This window comes from Epinephelus lanceolatus, chromosome 4 (assembly GCF_041903045.1).
Source record: "Epinephelus lanceolatus isolate andai-2023 chromosome 4, ASM4190304v1, whole genome shotgun sequence".
In the NCBI taxonomy this organism is placed as follows: domain Eukaryota; kingdom Metazoa; phylum Chordata; class Actinopteri; order Perciformes; family Serranidae; genus Epinephelus; species Epinephelus lanceolatus.
The window spans coordinates 33612662-33635773 of NC_135737.1; the positions used below are offsets into that span (position 1 = coordinate 33612662).

Below are 23112 nucleotides of genomic sequence, written 5' to 3' on the forward strand. Positions count from 1 at the left end.
TGTTTACAGTGAGATGTGCAATGATGTAGCTAGAAACCGAAAAAGGTTTCCTGGTGCCCATCTCCCACACCTTTCTCTGAACCGCATAGCTTTTGGTAAAATAGCTCATTTCAATCTGAATCACTTCATGTTTCCCAGCTACAATGGTACCCTGCACACATACAGCTCTGAGTCACTTATTAACAGTTTGTAAGATGTAATCAAGTGACTGAATTTCAAACCGGACATTTCTCACATGATCAGCCTGCAACAAACAGAAACCGTCCGGAGTTTAGCATAACTGCTTCCACATGAGAGATTTTCTCAACATGTTATTTCTGTTTTCTTTTAGCTTTGCTTTGACTTCAGGCCTTAACACACTGTAAATTACACAAAGAATAACAACAGCCAGGAGTAATATAATCAATCCATATGAGCATGAATTAATCATCATCGTTCCTGAAACAAAATGTTGCACATTATCTTGGTATTTGTTTCTGTAACAAGAGATATGGGATACATTTACAGGAAAAACCCAGTGTTAGGTGGGGTTATCTTGCTCTTTCCTCGCCCTATCAAACAGATTCACATCTTCCTACATTCAAATGAATAAAGCTGAAATACATGATTATTTCCATAAATTGAGAAATGACAAATGACATCTGAAGTTCCAGCCGATAAACAGTCAACAACTACAAAGCTTTTGATACACATTACACAGTATAATATATATGGGACTGGATTGTAAATGACACATCCGATACCTCAGAGAAGGTTCACTGCTCAAAAATGAACTCTAAGAAGACAATGACACAAATAACACACCGAACCCGAAACTTGTCCCGCATATAAACAGAGGTATGTTTGGATTTCTTGTATAGCCAACACAACTTGCTATAGATGAGGTGTGCAATGACTTGACATGACAAAACCCAAGACACCGAAACACTGTACACAATCATTTCTCCTCCTTCTGAGTCACTCTGAGCTCTGAGTATCACACTGTCTGGGAAACAAACCATTGAATACTTTAATTCCACTCATAATATTCAACTACACTATTGGTGTGGACCTGATGTAAATTATAAGCGTGTGAATGTACACTTCATACTTTTAAAAAACCTCTACTATTTTGTACTAGCCAGATAGATTTTAATATCTTACTGCCATCTTTTTTACTTCTCTTTATTTGCCAAATAAAGTAGTATTTAGTTTGCCATAGGGTTGGGAAATACATTGATAATATACTGATACTGTGATATTTGAAAAGACACTGGACACTACATTTTCTCTGCTTCATTAATTATATCATTGTTGTCGCACAATTAAAAAATGTCGTATCAACGGTGGCTGGTGGACCATCCACAACAAATACCAACATGCATATTTGTGATAAATACATGATATTATACTAAAGGTATTTTCCCTAAATTTATAAATAATGTTACAAAGTACTGTGTGGCTGTTTGTGTTGTGATGCTCTGCTAAGAATAAACATATTAACATTGTACTGGCAGATGGACAAGGTGAGTGAGAGCAGCACGACTGCAACCTGCAAATGCAAGTAATTCTGTAAATTTGTTTTACCAGTCAGTCATGTAATAACTTGTGAATTTAAGGTGTAACGATACACATAATGCCATTATGGCACAAATCACGGCTTGTACTGAGCAGGCTCGCTAACATTAGCTAGCGTTAGCCTTCTTTTTAAGCCTACAGTAATGTTAAACACGAGAGAAAATCAACTGCAAGTTAATTTTACTCTCTTCAGGATAGACAACTACACATTAGATGCACAGTTTATTACATGGCTAAGAAACTGGTAAAACAAACTTCAACATGTCATCATAAGTTAAACATGTACAACAGGTTGCAATCGAACTCTCTCCTCTCAATCATCCCTGTATCTGTCACATGCAGTCCGTCCACACCTTCAGCGTGATGCAGGATGGGGTTTTGCGCTTGGTTAGTGATCATCAGTTGTACACTACTTTTCACTATGCATTGTGGGATACTTTGAGTCCACTATATAGGGTATAATAATTCCCACTATACATTCAGACAGCTCCACAATATGACTATATGGGAAGTGATTTCAGACATAACCATCATCATAGATTTTTGATTTCATAATATCATGAATGTTGTCTTTTCCTGGTTTTGAAGGCTGTGACAAAGTAAAGTGATGTAACTCTTGGGAACTCACTGAACTGTTCTAGCTGCTCGATTATTTTCCTTTTACCACTCTGTCATCATGTGCACATTACTGATGATCATTTATTAAATATCTCATCGTATAAATATTCTGTGAAAGCAACAATAGCGAACCCTTCAATATCGATAGAGGTATTTAGTCAAAAACACTGTGATACTGACTTTACTCTATATCGCCAAAGCCCTCGTTTGCCAAACTACCATCCAGCTACTACTTTTAAGAAAGATATGAAAGGCTCACCATCAGAGCAAATAATAAATAGAGTGGCTTTGCTACATTAAAATTAAAATATATACACCTTTAATACTGTTTAGACACTGACCACCACCTTGAAAGAGAAATTTTGCACATCCTTATCATGATGCAATTTCATGTAACCAAAGTATACATGGTGTAACTTGGTATTTATGAAATGTAATAAAAGTGTAATGTTTTAAAGTTGACCGTTTGCTGCATTGTTAACATAACCAACACCTTCCTGTGCAGTAACAGCTATTAAACTGCAGCACCAACTGGAAATAACACAGGGAGAGGACGCAGGGGTAATCTGGCTTACCTGACGCTTTTGTCAAACACCTTGGTGCGGAACACCTCCTCCTGATCCAGACTTATGGTGCAAAAGGTGCAGAGATCCCTTTGTCGGTTTGGACCTGAGACAGGACCTAGGTTCTTAGCTTCACCTGCAGCACAAAGAGAAGAACATCATTACTATCTCAACTAGCATCAAAACAACAGCAGTCTTTCCCAATTTAAAGTACAATTCAGTACGTGTACATTGTCTTTGACACATCTTTCTCTATACCTCCTTCCAGTGTACAATTTAATTTTACTGCTCGACTGAAACGTGAACTAAATGACATGTTAACAAACCTTTAAAAGATTCTGAAAACATGGGCATCTAATAAGTCTCAAATCTTGTGAAAAAGAATTACTCTGCTAATCTGTTGTAATACACAAATGACAAGCCTGGAGTTAAGCTAAAAATGTTTTGGTTTTTTTTTAAGTTCCTGCTGCTAATGTTCATCAAAAAAGGAAAGGAAATGTCCTGTTATGACAGTAAAGGTTACATACAATGAAGCTGACTCAGTACAAGCTAATCTTAATCAATAAACGCACATGTGATTGCAATCATACACAGTTCACTTTTACATCCTCATGTTCGTATGGGGACATTGGCTCTTGCCAGTTGTTTGGGCAAGCTGCAGAGCGGATGTAGCTGAAGTAGACTTGAGGCTCATATGTGGTTAAAAACATGAAACACTGACTTCCTCAGGATAACCAATGACGATGGTACAGCGCTGATTCACAAATGACAAACACCTTTGTAACAAACACCACATGCGCACACTTCCATTACATTGCAGGCAGGCCCAGAATACATGCCATGTGGTTTTGTGCAACACATACATAAAAAAAATGCCCCAAATCAAAGCCAGATAAGTTTCACTTGAACTGTCAGAGCAGCTAAATGGCAGTCACTCAAACACAGCACTATCAATAACCTCACAATGGATCCCATTTAAACCTGTGGATTACAAGGGCAGTAGTCTAAAGTGGTCCTCTAGCTTTGGACAGGTACCATAAGCCCAGGTGAAGACCTAATTAAGAAAAGCCACTGGTGAGATCAGCTTTTTAACAGGCTATTAATAATTGTGTATGGCTAATCTTAGGAACAGCTAGTAAAAACAGCCAAGTTGTCACTAAGCTTGGACCAGGATGACCTGGTGGGAGTAGAGCGCACAAGCACATATGCACGCAGATACAAACATATACAGTGGGCCAACCTACCCTACTACCATGTCTTCTCAATAACATTTCAATGAAGCATGTCACCCTGTGAAAACCATGACTGAAAGGTCAGAAAGTACACCTTAACAACACCTTACTAAGCTTCATACTGTTGAGTCAACTGGCCTTTTCCTGATTTTAATCTGAAAATGAAGCAAACAAGGGCATAAATCAAAGTATAATGGCCATCTAAAACCTGCTGTGACAATACATCTTTACAGAATGCCACCTCAATTGATGTAGGCTAAAGGAAAAATGACAAAGTGTGAACGAGGAAGAATGGAGTTTCGTAAGACTGCAAAGTGAGTTACATGCCACGATAGTTCCTCTATTTTGTTCTGCTTACTGTTTTCTCATTAATTCATAGTAGTGAAACTGACATTTGTCTTTTTATTGTGTCCCTATGCACACAGGCCTCACATACTAGTTAGCCTGTATTCACCTTACAGTAAACATGTACAGTAAGGTCAGACTTTGAGGCAGTCATTAGCTCGTCATGATATGGGCTACGCCTATTTTAGAAACAGAAGATGTTGCCCAAGCACATATTCAAATGATGCTCACACACATGTTACATATTAAAAATAATAATAACAATCAGTGGGATTATTCAAGAAAAACTCTGCTCTAAACTGACCACACTGTATTTAACTTTCCCCGCTGAGATCAAGCAATACCACTGGGGCAAATTAAATCCCAACCATAATCAATTACCTCAAACACCAATACAAGGAGGATGGTGCAGACTAATGGATGTGTGTTAATACTAATGGTTGTGTGTTAATCTGCTGCAGCATATCTGTGAGTAAAAGTACATAATGGGAACCAGTACAGCTTGAGTAATCTGAATCTCTAAACGCTGGTAATGGCTGAATCTTTTGAAGAGCAGCCACACACATCTTGAAGTTGAATAATTTGGCAAAAGAAAGGAAAAATACACATTCAAGCAGGCGCACAGGCTCCTGGCAGGTACTCCACCGAGGATCAGCCAAGCCTGTGCGGGAGGATGAGGAAACTGGCCTGTGAAGTATTTGACATTAAAGCCAACGTTTCCGATTTGGACTCTTATCACATGCATGACTAGTGTATTACTATACTATGGCTGCAGGCAAGGCAGCTAACTCATTCCTACAGATGCTTTAATCATTCATGGAGTGTTAAATGATGAGACATGATAATTGCATTTAATTGATTCTTGATTAATGCCTCAGCAGGCAGGTCAGAGAGCAAACAGTGAGGATTTAGAGACCTGCTGAAAGGACTTGAAGTCATCACCCATCAGTCAACATAGCACTGTGACATAATGTGCAATGATTGGCATTGGTTAGCAAGATATAACGTTAGGTTGGGTGCCAATGCTAACGTTTAACTCCATAGAGTAAATGCTGCTTGACGCCTTATTTAAAATGCGTTTGTGTTGTCGCTGAAAATATGGATATTACCTAACATTAGCTAAGTTACCCGACTGTCAGATGCCTGCAGGACTAACGTTATAGCTGATAGGGTTAACGTTAGTGACTGAAGCGGTTGGTAGTAGCTAGCCTACTTTGCCACCATCGCTACCTTAGCTTACAGGGCACACGAAACGCCCAAATTTTAAAAACTTCAACATTTCTAACACACGTAAAACACCCAGTATGCCAGACCAGGCTAAGTGGCGGCCGCGGAGCCCTGCTCGATGAATGAAATCATTCACAACAAGCTGCTAGCCGCAGCTAGCATGCTAGGCTAACTTGACGTTAGGCACCAGCCAGCAGCCCGACCAGATGAACTGGCTGCCGCTGCCTCCACACTGTCGACTGTTGATGGCACTGGCACGCCGCGCCCCTCCGGCTTCCCCTCTCGCCGCTCGCCTGTTACACCGACCTCTCTCCCCCCCTGTGAGAGACGGAAAACATCGGCTCGCCAGTGAGACTTACATATTTTACCCCTCAGGCTCTGTAAAATCCGAATCTTCGCGTCGTCCTCTTCCGCCATGGTGAGAGCTGACTGTTGTCGCTGCTCCGGTGCATTCAGCGCTGGTTTATCATATCCGTTTATGAATGCAAGCAGAGTGGAGGAAAGCCAGCCCCACTGCCGCGTCACGTCAGGTCCCGTACACACTGGTGCCTCAAAACGTTTGGAGAAACACCGAGCTTCCTCAAAAGTCGAGTCTTACTTTGGGTAGCGCTTCAGTCTGAAGATGGTAGGAGCCTTTACAGGGGGATTGAAAGTCTCTCCGCTCTGCTGCTCATTATGCAAGGACGGAGAACTGATACTTTGACTTGTGGGGCTAGTTAGCTTAGCGAGCTAATCTACTTTACACACCAGTGCATTAGGTTAACCCTGTGTGACATGCCTGGGTCACACACATGGAAGTTTGTCATCAAATTTCTGAGGTTTTAGGAGTGGTGAGGACATTTTCAAATTAAAAGATTGTGCAGAAAGAAATCCACAATGCTCTAATATATACATTAATTAAAATAAATGTACAAAAATAACATTAAGATGGAGACTGACCTGCTTATAATTCACACAAACATCACAGCTAGCTACTCTTATATGTGTCTGGCACTGTTAGAAAAGTTAGCCGGCCAATAACCAATAGCCAATTTAGAATTCAACAATAGAGTAAGTTAAGTGACTCTCAAACTATATAGTTAAGAAACAGCAGTTTACTACTAGCTGTGGTATCATGTTACCAGTAAATGATGTCAGTATGCATTGAAATAACAGTAGTTTCATACATTTCTGTAAAGCACATCCAGTAATGTTTTACTTTCAATATCGTTTTCATTGAACAGATTCTTATACACGACCGAGGTTGTGTTTTACCTGGGTTACAGATTTTAGCAGGATAATTTATTGAAAAATGATGTCATCATTGAATGAATGCCCATTTCATAATAAGATGGCCATTTATTTTATTCCGTTATCTGCTTTGGATGAAAACATGACAGACATCTTGTGTTCTCTTCCTCTTTCCAGGCGATGGTGCTTGAGGTTTGGTGAAAACAATGGTCTGATCCTCAGCGTTGGTGGAAGCAGGGAGCCTGAAAGGGCAGTCAGGTATGCATTATAACTTTCAATTTCTATGTATCATCTCCTGTAAACAGGTAGCTCACACAGGGCTGGCTGATATGGAGAAAAACAAATATGATTTTTGTGGGACCAAATGCCTCAATATATATACATACACCGATCGGCCAAAACATTAAAACCACTGGTGGGTGAAGTGAATGACATTGATCATCTTGTTACAGTTAAATGTTCTGCTGGGAACCCATTGGTCCTGGCATTCATGTGGATGCTACTTGATGCACTCCACCCACCCAAACACTGTTGCAGACCAAGTAAACCCCCTCATGGCACAGCACTTGTCAATGGCAGTGGCCCTCCAGCAGGACAACGCACCGTGCCACACCACAAAAACTGTCCCAAGGAACAGGACAAAGAGCTCAAGGCATCAACTTTGCCTCCAAATACCCTAGATCCCAATCTGATTGAACATTTGAAAGACATGCTGGTACCCCAGAGGTACCCCCGATCCACGGTCCTTGGACCAGAGTTGGATCTGATCTGTCAAGACACGGACACAGGACCTCTGGAGGGTGTCCTTTGGTATCTGGCATCGGGGCATTACCATCAGATTTATAAGTCCTGTGGGTTGTGAGGTGGGATACCAGCACGTCCTTCAGAGGTTTGATGGTTTAGGATCTGGGGAATTTGGAGGCCTGGTCTACACTTTGAGCTCTTTGTCACGGTTCTCGGGCCATTCCTGAGCAGGTTTTAAGGTGTGGCATGGCGCATTGTTCTGCTGGGGGGCCACTGCTACTGGGGAGTTCTGTTCTGGAATGCACTGGTGTTTAGGTGGATGGAACATGTCAGGTGGCATCCACATGACTGTCAGAACCCAAGGTTTCCCAACAGAACATTGCACTGTAACAAGATGATCAATGTTGTTCACTTCACCTGTCAGTGGTGTAAATGTTTGGGCTGATCAGTGTATGTTGTGACAGTATTGTAGAGCTGACTATTGGTGCTTTCACAAAATATCTACACAATAAGATTTTTGGTAAATAATCATCAGTAAAGTGTATATAATGTCTAAGTGGGTAAACACAAATCATAGAACAGTGAGAACAGCTTGGTAAGTTTAGAAAATTACATCACTCTACTGTACTGCAGCCATTAAAACTAGAAAAGGGCAACAGTCGTGACATTACAATGTCCAAAATATAAGATGATATATAACATGATATAATGCCCAGCCCTAAGCTCACACTAATTCACAACACCTACATATTAATAACATCTAATTCATCTTTAAAACTGCACATTGGGCCACATGCAGCAACATTCTCTTAAATTTCTCTTATATTTTTGTTAAGAGGAAATATAAGAGAAGTTGACTCCAGATGCATCAAACATTCTTAGTTATCTAAATCTGCTCTTACCCAGGTGTCCTGAATGATGAATCCCACTTGATCATCGAGTAACCTATTGGTATAGGTAAGCTGTAGTGAAATTGACACACTGTTGAATAAAGTAAATGTGATTTTCCATAGTTTCAGTTCTGGTGTTACAGGAAAATCAAAATCCCAGAAACAACAAAACATGTCAGCAGCAGTGGAGGAAATATTCTGATCCTTTACCTAGGTAAAAGTACTAATACGACAATATCAAAATATTCAGTTACTAGTAAAAACCTTGCATTTAAGCAAAAGTATGTAAGTACAATCAGGAAAATGTATTTACATATTCAAAAGCAAAAGTACTCCTGCAGAAAAGTTTAAATAAATTTAATAAATTAAAAACACTTAAACAAAATAACAGGAAAAACAACAAGTCCTCGTGATTGAAAAGCAAGATCCATGAAATGTTTTGCATGAAAGAATGACAAAATGTTTGACAGTTAATTTTCTAATCAATCGAATAATCATGTCAGCTGCTTTTTATTTTCAATATTTGGTTTACGCACAAAAATCTTAATTTGTAAAGTAACTAAAGTAATCATATAGAAGTGGAGTAAAAGGTACAGTAATTCCCTCTGAAATGTGGTGGAGTCGAGGTACAAAGTGGCATGAGATTAAAACACTCAAGTATAAGTACCTCAAATATATATTTTATTACAGTACTTGAGTAAATGCACTTAGTTACATTCCAGTAGTGGTCAGCAGAGAGACACACACTAACACTGAGTATAATAGTATTTCTTTAGCCCTGAAATTTGTTAATCCAATTATTTTTATAACCCTGAAACTCAATAATCTAAATGTGATTAAATGATATTTGTATGAATGTTCCTCAGATTTAACACAGACCACAGTGCACAACTTGTGGACTTTGAAAACAAGATGTTCTTTGCAAGAGTGCCGTCGTAAAATTTTCTCTTACCTAAGAGCAAAAATAAGAAAACACTGGTAAATCCCCAAAGTCAGTGAGACCTAACAAAATAAGAACAAATTGTGGCTACTAACAGCGTTAAGAGAAAATTTGTTCATGTGTCATTTCTTGCGTGAGGTCCAGTGTCATACTGGACAAAATTATCCGCTGTTCACCATCAAGGTTTTGTGATATTCATCTTTAGTCAGATCAGGATTTTTACTTTAGTTATAGCGATATCAAGCAAATCTTTTTATTTGAAATCTCTTATTTAATGAGACCAGTAATACCTTTCTGAAGTGTTTTACTTACAGCACCAAAATATATAAAAACGAGTGATCATTATATCAAGTCCATGTCGGATTTGTATCTCTTGTTAAAGTACAGTAGTAGCTTTTGTACAATATAGTGAACTTGTGCATATGTTCCTCACTATACTACTACGATATAAAGATATCAGCTTCTACCGTCACACAGAAGACTGAGAGTCTAACAGGCTCGATTGAACAGGGTGAGGAACTCTTGTTTCTCAGTCTGTCAACCTGTTAAATCGGTGTATGGCTTCAAAGTAGCCCCAGTGTACCTGGGTCAAACACTGAATGTAACTGGAATGACTGATTTGTTTTTAATGTCTGATGTGATTTGTAGCATTTGTAGTAGGGTTTTTTCTTAGGTTAAATTATGTTGTAATTTTTAATCTTTTGTGTATCTATTTGAAACAGTTGACGCCCTGGGACACGAGAAAAAATTGAATTTTCTTGTAGTACAATGGCTCCTGATGCCATTAGCTCGTCTTACAGGTTATGAATGGAAAATAATTGAAACTGCTGTTCACATTTAATCTGGAATTGTTATCATCAGTGTTTCCAATTCGTAATCGTCCTTTATTAAATGAGTGAAAAATGATGCCTCTATGGCATAATCAGTGTGTTACGCTGTGCCTTACACCTCAAACTTATGATCCATCGGTTACATCACAAGTCCAGTCTTAGAAAGAGGCAAGGAATTTAGACTCTAAAATACAGATGCAGTTTGTGTGGAAGAACGAGGGAATGAACTTCTCAGATGGGCTCCAGGTCCCTGAAGGATCGGGAGGAGCAGATGACCTCCATGTGGCTTTATATTTAGGAAATTGTTTGCTGTGGAGCAGGTTTTGTACCAATGTGACTGTTTGAATTCTACTTTTTTCCCACTCCTCATTTTAGGGTTTGTGTAACTGTTCCCTTCCCATCAATATCAGAGAGTCAGTGAGTGTGCTTATCAGTCAGAGGTCACTGGATACTGTCATGGTCATGTGTTTGCTTGATCTCTAGCTAGGTCAAAGGAGGACAGGATCTAAGTGTTTAGAATATCAACAACATTTATTTAAATAGTTTTACATGTTTTATACATATTAAACACACAAAAGTAGTACCTTTAATCTCAAGGGTGCCATTTGTTAATTAGAAATTAGACTTATATGGTGCTTAGAACTGAAACTGAATTATCAAAGTATTTAACCAACAGATTAGCATAGTCTAACTATAAAGTGCAACTCACATAGCCAGTTAACTGAACGTGAGATTCAGAAATGTGACAGTTGTAAAATTCATAGTTTTCCAGTTTTTCCCAGACGTATATTAAAAAGTGAAGATGTAACCACACAAGGCAGCTTTTCAGTCGTCCATCACATCCTACCCCTGCTCTGAAATAGCTTGCATGTCACTGAGTCTGCCATAAATGCATAGACAATGGACATAGTACAGTCTGTGTCAGAAGGTCCTGTATTATGCAAACAAAAAAGTCTCCTACAAAGGTGAAAAATTTCAAAATGTTGAGTTTAGGAGGGAAGAAATTACAGCCTGCACTGATGTTAGATCCTCTTGTTTAGCGTCCACTCAAAACATTTTATTGAGCTCAGCTGCAAAGACAACACCCTTACATTTCCTAACCAAAAACAGAGGCTTGAAGTCAAGTTTCATTCACTTTCTCTTTTCCCTATTGCTGTCCACTGTCCTCAAAGATCTCTAAAAAAATGGCTCTTCTTTGCACATCCATTTCTCTGGCTTGTGTATAGAAATGTGTGTACTTTTCGTTTCAGAATCATTTCTTCCAAAGAGTTTAAAAGACTTGTCGCGGTCATTGTGACTGGTTGTTCTTGGCCCTGTCAAAATGTCCCTGTTGCTATCACTGTCTCTGTCACAGGCCTGCTTCTTTGAGATGAGATGCATAGAGTGCTGTGCACCAATCCTTTTTTTCGCCATTTTATGTTTCAGCTTTGAGGACGTCATGGAAAACAACGAGTCAGTGCAGGGCGATAATGGACTTTTAATGTTGGAATATGACATGTCTTGGTAGGCAGCTAAAGACATGAAGTCAGCTGTGTCCTCGATTTTAGGCTTCATTTTATCAATGGAAAGATGTGCTTCATCCACTCTTTCACTTTTTATGCCAGTGCCTCCTTGATTGTCTCCGTCTTCAGTTTTGATGGTGTCTTGTTTATTGACGTCACTCAGGTGTGCTGAGTATTTAGAACATGGTGTGAAGTTGTCAGAGTTATATCCTTCCTCGTTTGCTTCCTGGTGTTTTTTCTCATGGCTTCTCTTGGTAGCAAGGTAGAGAAACCTCTGGGGACAGAAGGAGCAGCGATACTTCTTCTCTGGGTTGGGGCTCCGGGGTGTGTTATCAAAGCAGGAGCCATTTTCCATACAGCTGTTACAGATGTAATCACCACCAGCAGGTGCCTCACCGGGAGGACCTTGTTTACCACAGGTCCTGCAGAAACATGGGTGGGAACCAGTAACATGAGCTTTCAGGCCCGTCTCTGTGATAAAAGAGCTGTCACAGATGTCACAGTTGTAGGTGGCCCTCGGGCTGGAGTTCCTGCTGAGGCTACGTTTCACCTCTCCACTACCACCTGACACGCTCTCCTCTGTCAGCCAACTACTTTTATCAAGGTGGGCCTCACCAGCAGCAGTTCTATCTGCAGATACATCAGGATAACCGCGAAACAAAGCCTTTCTGTGCTTGAATCTCAACTTCTTCCTTTTCTTTTTAGCTTTGTAAGAATAGTAGGGACGCCAAAGCATATCAGCTGTGTCACAGTCATTGGGATCATCGTATGTCTCTGGTTCTGTGGCGGCAGTGACTTCTGGTCTGAGGCGGAGCCTGGGGCTCTCTGAGTCTTCTCTTATTGGAGGGCACTGACTTGGGCTCTCCTCCTCTCTCCATTCTCTGATTCTCCTTTTCTTTCTTGGGAAGAGCTTAGATCCTTTGATTCGGCGGCGAATGATAGCTTCATTTCCTATTTTCACTGTTATCTGACAGAGTGGCATGGCAGCTCCATCCACCGATGGACCCGGGCATGCAGGTTTGGCGATATATGTTTCTGTCTTTGCTCCCACATCTTTACCGCGTGCCAGATTCTCAGTGCTTGATTGAAGTAGCTCCTTGGTCATATCCTCAACTCTTTTTGCAGAAGCTGATAGCTCACCTAACTTTTTAACCGTGTTCAGAGAGTTAAAGAATGGCATGTTATGACTGATGTGCTCTGAGTTACTCAGTACTGGAGGATCATCTTTGTAACCCACTGCAGGAGAGTCAGGTTGCAAAGAAAAGCTACTGCTGTAATCAGTGAAGGTTGAATCTCTGTTGTCAGCCTCTTTTCTTGTGCCTCTCTGAATTTCCAATTCACTGTTCAGACTTTGGTCAACATGTTGGTCACATGGCTTGTCAAAGCTGATGCGAGGCATGACAGGTGCCACCATCTTTGTGGTTGCCATGAATGTGAGAGGGAATGAAACGTTATCATGGTGGCTGATCAGACCGTTTTCTTCAAATGGAGGGATAAGAGAGTTGCTGTCTGGTGGGGCTTCGTCGCCTCTTTCAGCACTCTCTGAGTACGTCTGACTGTACGTCTTGTATTGCCTCTTTCTGAACTTCATAGGCAGAAGCCTGTAGAGTTTGATTGGATAAACACTGGCTTTCAGACCACCATTGGCGGATTTTTTCTTAACAGCTAGACTGGGATCAATGCCGTGAAAAGACTTCTGATGGTTCTTTAAGATATAATATGTCATGAATGTCTCCAGGCAGAAAATGCACTGATAGCGGCGTTCACCCGTGTGCCAGATTTCATGCTTCGTACGGTACTCTGCCAAAGCAAACACTTTATTACAGTAGTGGCAGGGATATGCTCTCTGCCAGGAATGTACATTCTCATGCCGCTTTAGACTGGATAGGGTGACGTAGACCCGTTTACACACACTGCAGTTGTATCTCCTCTGACCGCCACCAGGCCTCACTGCTTTCTCAACCTGTGGAGGCTCTGATTGGTCCACTTGAAGGGGCTCTGGGGTGTAAGGGCTGGAGAGGTCAGCAGAAGGAAGCTGTGTCATGTCGCTCTCTGTGTTTGGCATGTCATCTGAATGGAGTTCCACGTCTTTGGTTGATATGTCAGTAGCATGCAGTTTGGGTGGACCCCTTACAGCTTTGGGACAGACTTGCTCATGGTTGCGCAGCCGTTTGAGGTGAATAAACTTTCTGTGACAAAACTTGCAAAACAAATGACTAACAAAGCGCTTTTTATGTACCTCTGAGTGAATGGTGAGAAGAGCTTTATTTGTGAATATCTCCGGACAGTGGTCACATCCATAGATTGAAATGCTGTCCTCTGTGTGAGGGGAAAGGGTTGGTGGACCTAACTCCATTAGGGCATTGTCAGTGGCTACAGGTAGCCCTGGGTCTATTCTTTTTTGTGTTTCTGCCTCTGAAAAAAGCGGAGGTGGTGTCATGACTGCAACAGGTGCTGCAGAAACATCATCAGCTAATGTGGGGGTTACTGTATTTGGTTTATCTGCTTGTGGTTCAGCTGGTGTTGGAAGTATACTTCGACACAAAGTGCCTCGCAGCCTGTGGCGCTTTTTGAGCGGGCCTGCGTTCCTGTAACTGAGTTGCTTTGGCTGAGATATTGCTGGCTTACAGACCTTCCTGTTGTCCCACTGACTGCTGTCTTTGCCTTCAGTAGATTTGCTTACTGCATATGAGTGCTCAGAGAGGGCTTGGGTTGTCTCATTGTTCCCATTGAGGCAGGAGGTCGTGGGGCAACTTGATGGGAGTTGTCCCACATCTGGTGACTGCCTCTCCCCATTGGTTTGAGCCAGAGGGGTGAAGAGATTGTTCCCAGGACACACTTCAGTGATAGAGAAGGCATTGGTGATGCGTGGCCCTCTGTCTATGTCCTCAGGCCTGGGAGCTTCCTTCTTGGTTTTCTTAGACACTGGGGCTGTGCTGGAGTCTGTGGGTTTAACACATTCATCCTGCTTCTCTTGCTCTGCAAGCTTCTCTAAAAAAGGAATTCCCAGTCTTTTTCCAGCTGCCACCAGACCCCCTGTGTCCTCTGTGCCAGGTGACGTCACCTTTGAGCAGTAGATGAAGTTGAGGATACTGGCAAACACCTCAGACTTCAGGTCCATCAGCTCCAGCACCTGGCTCGAGCTCCACGTGTCAGGAGTTGTCAGAGCGTTCCTGAAGTACCCGCTGCAGGCCGCCAGGATGTTCTTGTGGGCCCGAAACTTAACATCCTCCACCACAATGGTGACATCACAGAAGAGACCTTGCGAACGCTGCTCATTGAGCTTGCTAAGCACAGTGTGAGGGTGGGCACTATCCATCAGGTTCTAACAGCACAGGGACACCACAGTCATCTAAAAAAACAAAAACAAGAGAGAAGAAATAATTACACCCGATTATTACAAAATGGTGGATCTGCTTTAATACTGTTTAAAAAAAAATGAAGAGGATGTGTGTACATTTTGTATTTGTGATATTTTAGCTGTTCTAGTGTTTCAACAGTAGATGGCAATAATGTCCTGACAGATGAGCTGCAGTGCCAACAGTCTGGTCAACAGTTGTGGTGACTCAAGCTATCATAATCTCCATCCCTCTTCTTCTTCTGTCTAAAGTCTCTTCTGTTCTTTTTATATTAGCATTCTTGTTTCTCCTGTGTAGGAGAGATCTTTCATCTCTTCTAAAGGGTAAATGACACATTTTAATGAGCCTTTCTCTTGTCTGATTATTGTAGGAAAGACCTCACTGAGGAAATACTGTCATAAAAACACTTGTTTTTGTCATTTGTTTTGATATTTCATTAACAGTGCACTGGAAACCATTTGTCAGTGCTAAGATGTGGGGCAATGATTGTTTTTAGCAGTGGGTTTATCTCTGTTGATACTGTCAACACACCTTCAAGCAAGACATTGAACTCCTGAATGCTGCAGTGGAGCTGCTCAGTGGCCTCGGGGCTGCACTGAAACACCGAAGTGGGAGTGTGACATGCAGCTAATTAGAAATACTGCAGGAATTAATTTTTAGTCAAAGCACATGAATAGAAATATGTGAATTTGGAGTTGTACTGTGACGATTTGAAGATAGTGATTCAAAAAGTCTTGGATATAGTGACTGAATGATCAACATTCTTATTTACTTGCAGCGTTTTGTCCACCCATTGATTTAATTTCTGTTCCAGGTCTGTTCTGTCCTGGTTTTTCATACATGGAATATTCTTGTCATGAACAACCCATGTTGGTGATGAGCTAATCCCAGAACAAAGACACGAGAAGATGAGAAAAGTCTTTCTAAAAACAACAGCTGCACCCTAAATGTAAGCAAATGCTTGGCCTACACCTGGTAAAATATGCCATGACTGCCTTACTCATAGATTGTCGTTACTGCTTATGATAATTCAGTTTGGGTGGTAATCTATTCAGCGTGCTACCACGGCGCTGCACTACGTCCGGTTCAGTTGTCATGACAGTCTTATAGTTAATATGAAAATGGCATGCAGACAGTTACGCACTGATGACTCATACGCTCCCCTCTTCAGTTGTCTGTCAGTCGGCAGCGGAGACATCCTTTCACTTGTCCCACATACATTTTTTGTCAACTACAGGGAACAGTTAATTGATGTCTCATGATGGAAATGGCGGGCAGAGAGTGCCATTGATATAATTTAGCACAGAAGCACAAAAGTAGACACATTGATATTCTTTGGCCTATTCAAAGTAGTTGACAAGCTAATAATATTGTACTACATACTGCACACATCTGTACAGTCATTACAAACACTGCAATGTTCTCTGGACAGAGAGGGGAGAGACAGGGGATTACAGTATGTGCGTATTGACAGAGCAGCCATATTAATTAGTCTGACAGTAAACGAAATGACCTGCAACTCTCAGAGGAAGTTAAAGTTCATTCATTCTCACTTTGGAAAGAGGATGTGTCACCCAGCGTGTTGTTCCAACTGTGGCCTACTCATAACAGAGTCAGTAAGGTTTGACTCTACACTGAGTCATTTAGCATGTCTCATGTAGCATGCTGACTGCATCTGCTCAGACACATTCAGCTTGCATTTGCTAGTGATGAGTCATCGCACCTGCATAAATGTTGTTGAAGTGTGCAGCTTAAGTTTGTAATTTATATTATTATTATTTTTTCATCTTCACTTCACAGCTGCAAGTGAAAGTCACACAGCGACTGTGCAATTTAGCATGGGACTATGATTTTCTTTGACTAACTGCTACTCTGGAGGGAACACTGCTATATTTAGTGTTGTAAGCTTATCCATTGTGCTGCGTTCTGAGAACAGGAGATTAATTTGTTGAGATCCGTATGAAATTTAGTCTGGGCATATTATACTGTGAAGATAGTCTCATATTATAATAGATTAACAGGCAGTTCCAATTTTTCTGTATTGCTAATTTTTGTCTTGCGTATTACACAACATTTAGAAATTTGTTAAATATATTTTTTATTTCAAGGGTGGTACATTTACAGCATATACCTTACTTTTTGATTACTCCAAAGGGGGTTTCAGTTATTCATCAGTGATGTCATTTTCTAATTTTTTTTTTCAGTCATTTCCAATTTTGTACAACAAATACAATATGGCCGCCGTTCTTTGAAGCCCCACAGACGGCTGAAAACACAACCAGCCTCCTGCCTTCTTTCTCAGACAGGCCTCCGTTGCCATGGCAACATGCTATGGCGCAGCACTTATTGGGATTCAGCTGGATGGCAAGTGAGTGTATTAGCTGTTCGGGTATTCGGTCCCCTCTCTCCCACAAACATGCTGCCCTCTCTGAGAACTTGCAACACACAGCAGTCTACAGAGCAATCGAGGTTTGCTTTTGTCTCCGCTTGAATGTACTTTGTGTATGTGTATTGGTCTGTGTGTCTTTGTCTGCAGCAGAAATGCTACCCAAAGGACTTTCTCATCTGATAACAGCAAGTGATGTGCCACGGCTTTTGTACTAATTTCTCAGTCTGTGCTGTTTACAGAAACAATTTCACATCATCTTCTGGGTTACTGTTTTACTTTACCAGTTTCATTTTTCACAATTCATAACAACTGTTGTGGTTTATTGCCACCACATGCTGAGCGGAAATTTCGAATTTGTCATCGGTGCTTCTGATTTTGCCACACCCGACCTTTCTTTACCTTCAAAGCTTATTTGATATATTTTTTTTTACGTCTCAACCTGTAAAATAAAAATCCCCACAAACCAAACCACAAACCAAGAAATGACAGTATGGCACACAGACACAGTCTTGTCGAACAAAGAGCGAAATGTCAAAGCAAAAGCCACTTCACGCATCTCTGCAAAGCGTACTTCCGCAAAAAACAGGTTATGAATTGAGGGAAACCATGCAAAACATACCTTAGTAAATCAGAGAGAATGATGCAGGGCGAACAGGAAACAGTGTCATGCAGTATCCCTTTTCTACAGCCTTCAGTGAACCCAACTATACATGAAAAACAGTTTCGTGAGAGCAAGACGAAAGTAGTTTTTTTTCTATGATGGTCGCTGAACAGTGGTGTTGTCAGAAGCAGAGCTTTTTCTGACGTCTTTCTTCCTCTCCCTCCCTCTCTGTGTGCAGATGACTCCAGCTCCAACGTCCTTCGCCTCTATCCTTGCAGCCCAGGTCCTGGGCTAGATCTGCCCTGCCCTCCTCTGACTGTCCCTCTTCTGTCCTTCTCCAGCTTTAGGAATAACTCACAGTTTATACAGCATGTTGCTACACCGGAGTATGGGTCTGCCTTTGTGCTAGCTGGGCAACTGAAGCGTTCGTTCTGGAGCCACTGAGCAGGAAGCGACAACTTTTATTAAGCATGGCAGAGGGCTGTAGGGAGAGCGGAGAGATTCTGGGTGCTACATCACACACCAGCTCTGAGCTCGATGCTATAGCCAGAGAAAACGCTGAGCTGTATTGCTGGTAGCAGCGTAGAGTGAGCCGTGCCCTGCTCTACAACAAATGCCGTATTAAATCTCCCCGGCACCACACCAGCTAGATCCTGATGCATCGACGTTGACCGAAAGGAAAAATGTCTTTTGAATGAAGCAAAATTATCTGAACATGCACCTCGAATCCATAACGCTGCACCATCTGTTTCATGTTTTTGCACACACACACTGTCTGTGCAGCAGTATATAACACCAAAGCCTTTCGGCTGTGCTCACACAGTCACTGTGGTTAGGTAATGCAGAACCCGAGAGAAGATGGCAGTCACCACTGTCCTATTGTTTATCACAGCAGTCACAGGACAGATGTTCATCGATGCTTTTTCTCACAATCGCAGTGAGCGTGCAAACTGAAAGCAAGGCTGAGGGGGGGAAAAGAGAGTCCTGCTATCAGCGGGGACTCTCGGTCTACCTATATAGAGGCTGCTGATTGATGCAAAAGCAGCAGATGCGTCAGCACTGCAGACGAGGGGGATGGGAGGAAGCTGAACTCGACATGGCACTGTGAGCCTCTCACTAGCCTCTGAGGACGGAAGCTGCTCTTTAATTTACACAACTGAGTGTATTCATATGACTGAGTGGGTCTTCTCCTCATGCTGGCTGAGACCCACTTGCAACCAGTTTGATGTGCAAAATATTTTTTATGTACTGTTAACTTAAAAGACAAAGTAGCAGGTGCCATATCATTATGCAAGCACGCGCTCATTGCCCTAAAGAAAGGAAATGTGCTATTCATGGAGTGTTTATACTTTAGCCTCTTAAATTAGACTCAATGACCACCCTAAATCTTAGCTGCTGTATTGTTCTGTTCCCTTTTCTGGGTTTGGCACATCATGTTACATTTGTTTTATGAATACACAATCAAGCACAGGCTCAGTCGTCTATTTTTAGTGCTGAAGGCAAGACCTGCTTTCTCGAGGACCCTTACACTAGCCTGGGAAGCAGCCTGCGCACAAGTATGTCAGGCAGTTAAAGCTCAAGACTTCTGACACACTGGGCCATGTTGGTGTGACAACCAAAAACAAAAAAAGAGATAGCTAACCAAGTGATGAGGAAAAGGAAGTTGAAGTATATACTCTCTATAAATGGAGTCATAAAGTCTAAATTTGGGAAACTAGTGGGGATCCTAGCTTGAGTTACAGTGGGTAGCAACCAACACAGCTGACTGTTATTTACAGAGACTGCTGTCAGTCAAAAATAACAACTTAATAGACTCTCAAATTCACAGCAATGGCACATATTAGAAGACATCAGATTAACTAATAAGATGCTAAATGATTGTGAACAAAAAATATTGCCATTATATTTAAGATGAGTTTTTTCGTTGACTGCAGTATACTCAGGGTTTTCGCTAAACTGGGCCAGGAAGATCAGTGGCTTTAAAGAGAATACATTGAAGTTTCATCTCCGTTACATTTTTAGTATATGTGATCTCAGTAGCTGCCCTTGCCTAGTTATTACTCTGCATAGTGGAGCGTACAAAATATTTTGTAAGCAGCACCTTGTCGCCCGCAATTGTTATCACAGCTAGTATGTGTTCAAAACCACAGGAATAAATATACAGGCCTCTGATGCTCAGTAAGCTCAGCTGCAGCCTGTAGGGACGCCGATCAGCAGGGAAGTACAGACCGCCCTACAAGGCTGAGTAGGCCTCATCCTCACTCTCGAAGCATTCACACTCATAGCATACAAAGACACTCATCCCTGGTAGCACTTATGTTACTGCCGTAACACACAGTCATACTTTGAGTTGCCTACCAAAATGTCTCTGTGCGGAAGGTCTTGCTGGGCCTGTCTCTGCCACTATGGAAGCCTCTCTGGTGTTTGTTTAGGAGGAGGAAAGGACAGTGACTGCCCGGCTCCGGTTCTCCCTTTGGCCTAGATCAGGCCTTCACCATCTTCCCTCTTCACTGCTGCCTGGAAGTTGCCTGTGGACTATGGTTCTGGCAGAGGCTCTCTGCTCCTGCTGTGTATAGTTGTCTTCTGGAGGCTGCTGCCACTGCTGCGTCACTCCCGCTGCATCACTGACCCACAAAGAGGAGCTGTGAAGGAGGGGTGGCACGGTGAATGTGTGGAGGCAAGGGATAAGCAGGAAACAACCGGCACCGCTTTACACTGCTATAGCAGACAAATGGATGAGGCTTCCGCTCAACCTCGGCTTGGGGCCTAGTTGCTGCTGTGGTATTCAGGAAGTGGGTCTGGGAGACAGATCCTTTATTGTTACGTAATGAATATTTTTCCTCCTAGACCAGACTCAGCTGAGAAGGCGGTATCCAGTGTTCAGTGGCTAATAATAGGCCATAGTAGCTACCAGTCAAGGCTGTATGCGGTTATGTCAGATCATTCCAACACCCAGCTATAATTTGGATTGAAGAAAATTTAATATTAAGAGGAGCTGTAATATTAATGGAAAATAACGACCCATTTCTCTTGTCCCTTTAACACAGGACATTGGATTGAGTTATGTTTGTGTTTCCATTTTGTCATCCTGCAGTGACAATAGGAAACAAGAACAGTATTGTAGTATGTAACTGTTTGCTAACAGTTACTGTACAATATACTGTCTCTGATCCACTAAAGTACATACAGAAAAAAAAACAATGCATACCTTTGTCTTACGTTACTGTAGCTTGCTTGTACAGGTTTCAGGTGAGGTAGGACCGGTGTGACAGATGCCCCTACAGACGTATCTGTACAAGGTTTCAATCCAGAAAAAGTGTGTTGTAGTCTTTAGGCCTGGATATGGTAACCAGAATTACAGCACTTGTTTTGCACACGTTACCCAAGGGTTTATTTGCTTGATCCTCCTCCTCCCATCATCTGACTCTAGTTTTCATTGCCACATTGCTCCCTCTGCTGGCTGTCTGAGTGAACACTGCACAGAGACCACATGCAAACCCTATGCTGGCTGTGAGCAGAGACAGGGATGAGTGCCGAGGGCCTTCAGCAGAGGGCGCAAGACCAGTGCTCTGGCAAATGTAAACAGGAAGTATACGTTGAAAGTGACCATTGACCTTGGTATGATGTCAGCAGGACTCCAGTTGCTCATGTGTTCACAGTTTTTTGGTCATAATCTTCTTCAGATCATGTTTTACCAGTTTATCATTCAGGAAATACGATGGGACGCTGCTGTATTACACAGTTTGTTGATTTAATTTATCATCAATATTACATACTCTCTGCAACATGCAGAACTTACAAGTAATAGCATGTAGCCATTGAGAACTGGTGGTGTCATCCAAAGTTTAAAAAGAAATTTGCAACACATAAAAATACTGGTTTGTTTTGAAGAAAGTTTGGCACTTTTTTTTTTTTTTTTTGGAGATGACACATCACAACCATAAATTTGAAATCTAGGAACGCTCACTGAAAACACTAACTGTTGTTTCACAAAGCACAAAAGTAATACCAACTATCCATACGCTGTTTGGGACAGCAATAAAATCATTCAGTTACTTCCCTGCTGGTCATCACTGCCAGGGGTTTGGAAAAAGGTAAAATACAGCATCTTCCAGCTACTGACTTTTGCGATGTCCTCCATGTCACTGGTGAGCTCAGCACAGCGATTCCTCACATACTGCTCCCAAAACCTCTCAGAGTCACAGAGCTGGTACGTTTCAATCACGGCACAAGATGACAAAACAAAATGCAGATTTACAGGTGTGGTTATCAGTGTACAAATACATATGAGCACAACAATACATGCAAGAAAATGGGCAAAATGAAGAATAACACCATTTCTGCGTCATCTGATATATACACTACTGTACTGTTGTAAAATTATCATTTTAAGAGGCCCTCACCTTGCTGAATCTCTTTGAAACCTGAGCCAGCTGTGTCGTATCTTTCAGCTCCAGGTAGGACAGGATTTGGAGCAATATGTCGTCAGGCAAGCGCTCCAGGTAATCAAACTTTCCTTGACAAAGTGATCTTGTGTATTCCAGGATCCTCTGCCCGAAAACAGCACCAACTTGTTCTACAGAAGGGGTGAGGGGTGGAAAGCAGAGCCTTGTCGTCAAATGATTTCCATTAAAGCAAAAGCTGAGCCTAAACAGTGCTGTAACACTTCAGCAAACAAAATTAGAAACAAGTGAAAAAGATTTTCAAAATGTAAGCAACTGGGTCGTGATTAGGTTTAGATTCTGACGAAGAATCCTTACGCTGTAGCATTTTATCGTCTAGGAAATCTTGATGGGATGTCTTCAGCTCTTTGGGTGCAGCGCCCCGGCCGGGGTGTCGCAAAGTAATCATCCATGTTGTCCATTTTACCTGAAGTTGGGCATATTAAAAAAAACAGTGAGGGCAGAGTGAAGATATTATTACTTTATTCCAGGAGATCCCTTCTGTGCATGTGTATCCAAAATACACTTAAGGTTATGTATAATAAACTCTGTAACAAAAAAATGACCTGAGGCATACTGGATTTAACCACAGCAATATAATTTTATATATGTTACTGTATAACTTAGCCATCAATTCCCTGCG

At 41.6% G+C, this 23112-nt stretch overlaps 2 protein-coding genes and 1 long non-coding RNA gene across 4 annotated transcripts in view; 1 reads left to right on the plus strand and 2 right to left on the minus strand.

The window, feature by feature from the left end:
- rasa2 (RAS p21 protein activator 2) overlaps positions 1–6033 on the minus strand; it is a 46291-nt gene extending 40258 nt beyond the window's left edge. Inside the window, exons 1-2 of the mRNA XM_033631365.2 lie at positions 5902–6033; positions 2751–2874 (exon numbers count right to left, since the gene is read on the minus strand). Of these exons, the coding sequence (XP_033487256.1) occupies positions 2751–2874; positions 5902–5959 (182 nt within the window). The 5' untranslated portion in view covers positions 5960–6033. The remainder of the gene's footprint in view (positions 1–2750; positions 2875–5901) is intronic.
- Positions 6034–6039: 6 nt separating this feature from the next.
- On the plus strand, positions 6040–19346 carry LOC117259722 (uncharacterized). Its single transcript, XR_004501871.2, has 4 exons — positions 6040–6167; positions 6950–7030; positions 8423–8473; positions 18266–19346. It is a non-coding gene; the product is annotated as an uncharacterized LOC117259722 (long non-coding RNA).
- Positions 10689–21657, minus strand: zbtb38 (zinc finger and BTB domain containing 38). 2 transcript variants are annotated; one of them, XM_033631363.2, is made up of 3 exons: positions 21236–21657; positions 20386–20669; positions 10689–15030 (listed from the first exon to the last, which is right to left on the minus strand). In XM_033631363.2, the coding sequence occupies exon 3, from the start codon at positions 14995–14997 to the stop codon at positions 11353–11355; it is 3645 nt and encodes a 1214-aa protein (XP_033487254.2). In that variant the 5' UTR covers positions 14998–15030; positions 20386–20669; positions 21236–21657; the 3' UTR covers positions 10689–11352. The 2 variants fall into 2 exon arrangements, with proteins under 2 accessions (XP_033487254.2, XP_033487255.2); XM_033631364.2 differs by lacking the exons at positions 20386–20669; positions 21236–21657 and adding an exon at positions 18046–18247.
- Positions 21658–23112: the final 1455 nt, after the last annotated feature.

What these genes read in the sequence shown, in the direction of transcription:
- zbtb38 (XM_033631363.2), bottom strand. Translation starts at nt 14,997, where the DNA reads ATGGATAGTGCCCACCCTCACACTGTGCTTAGCAAGCTCAATGAGCAG.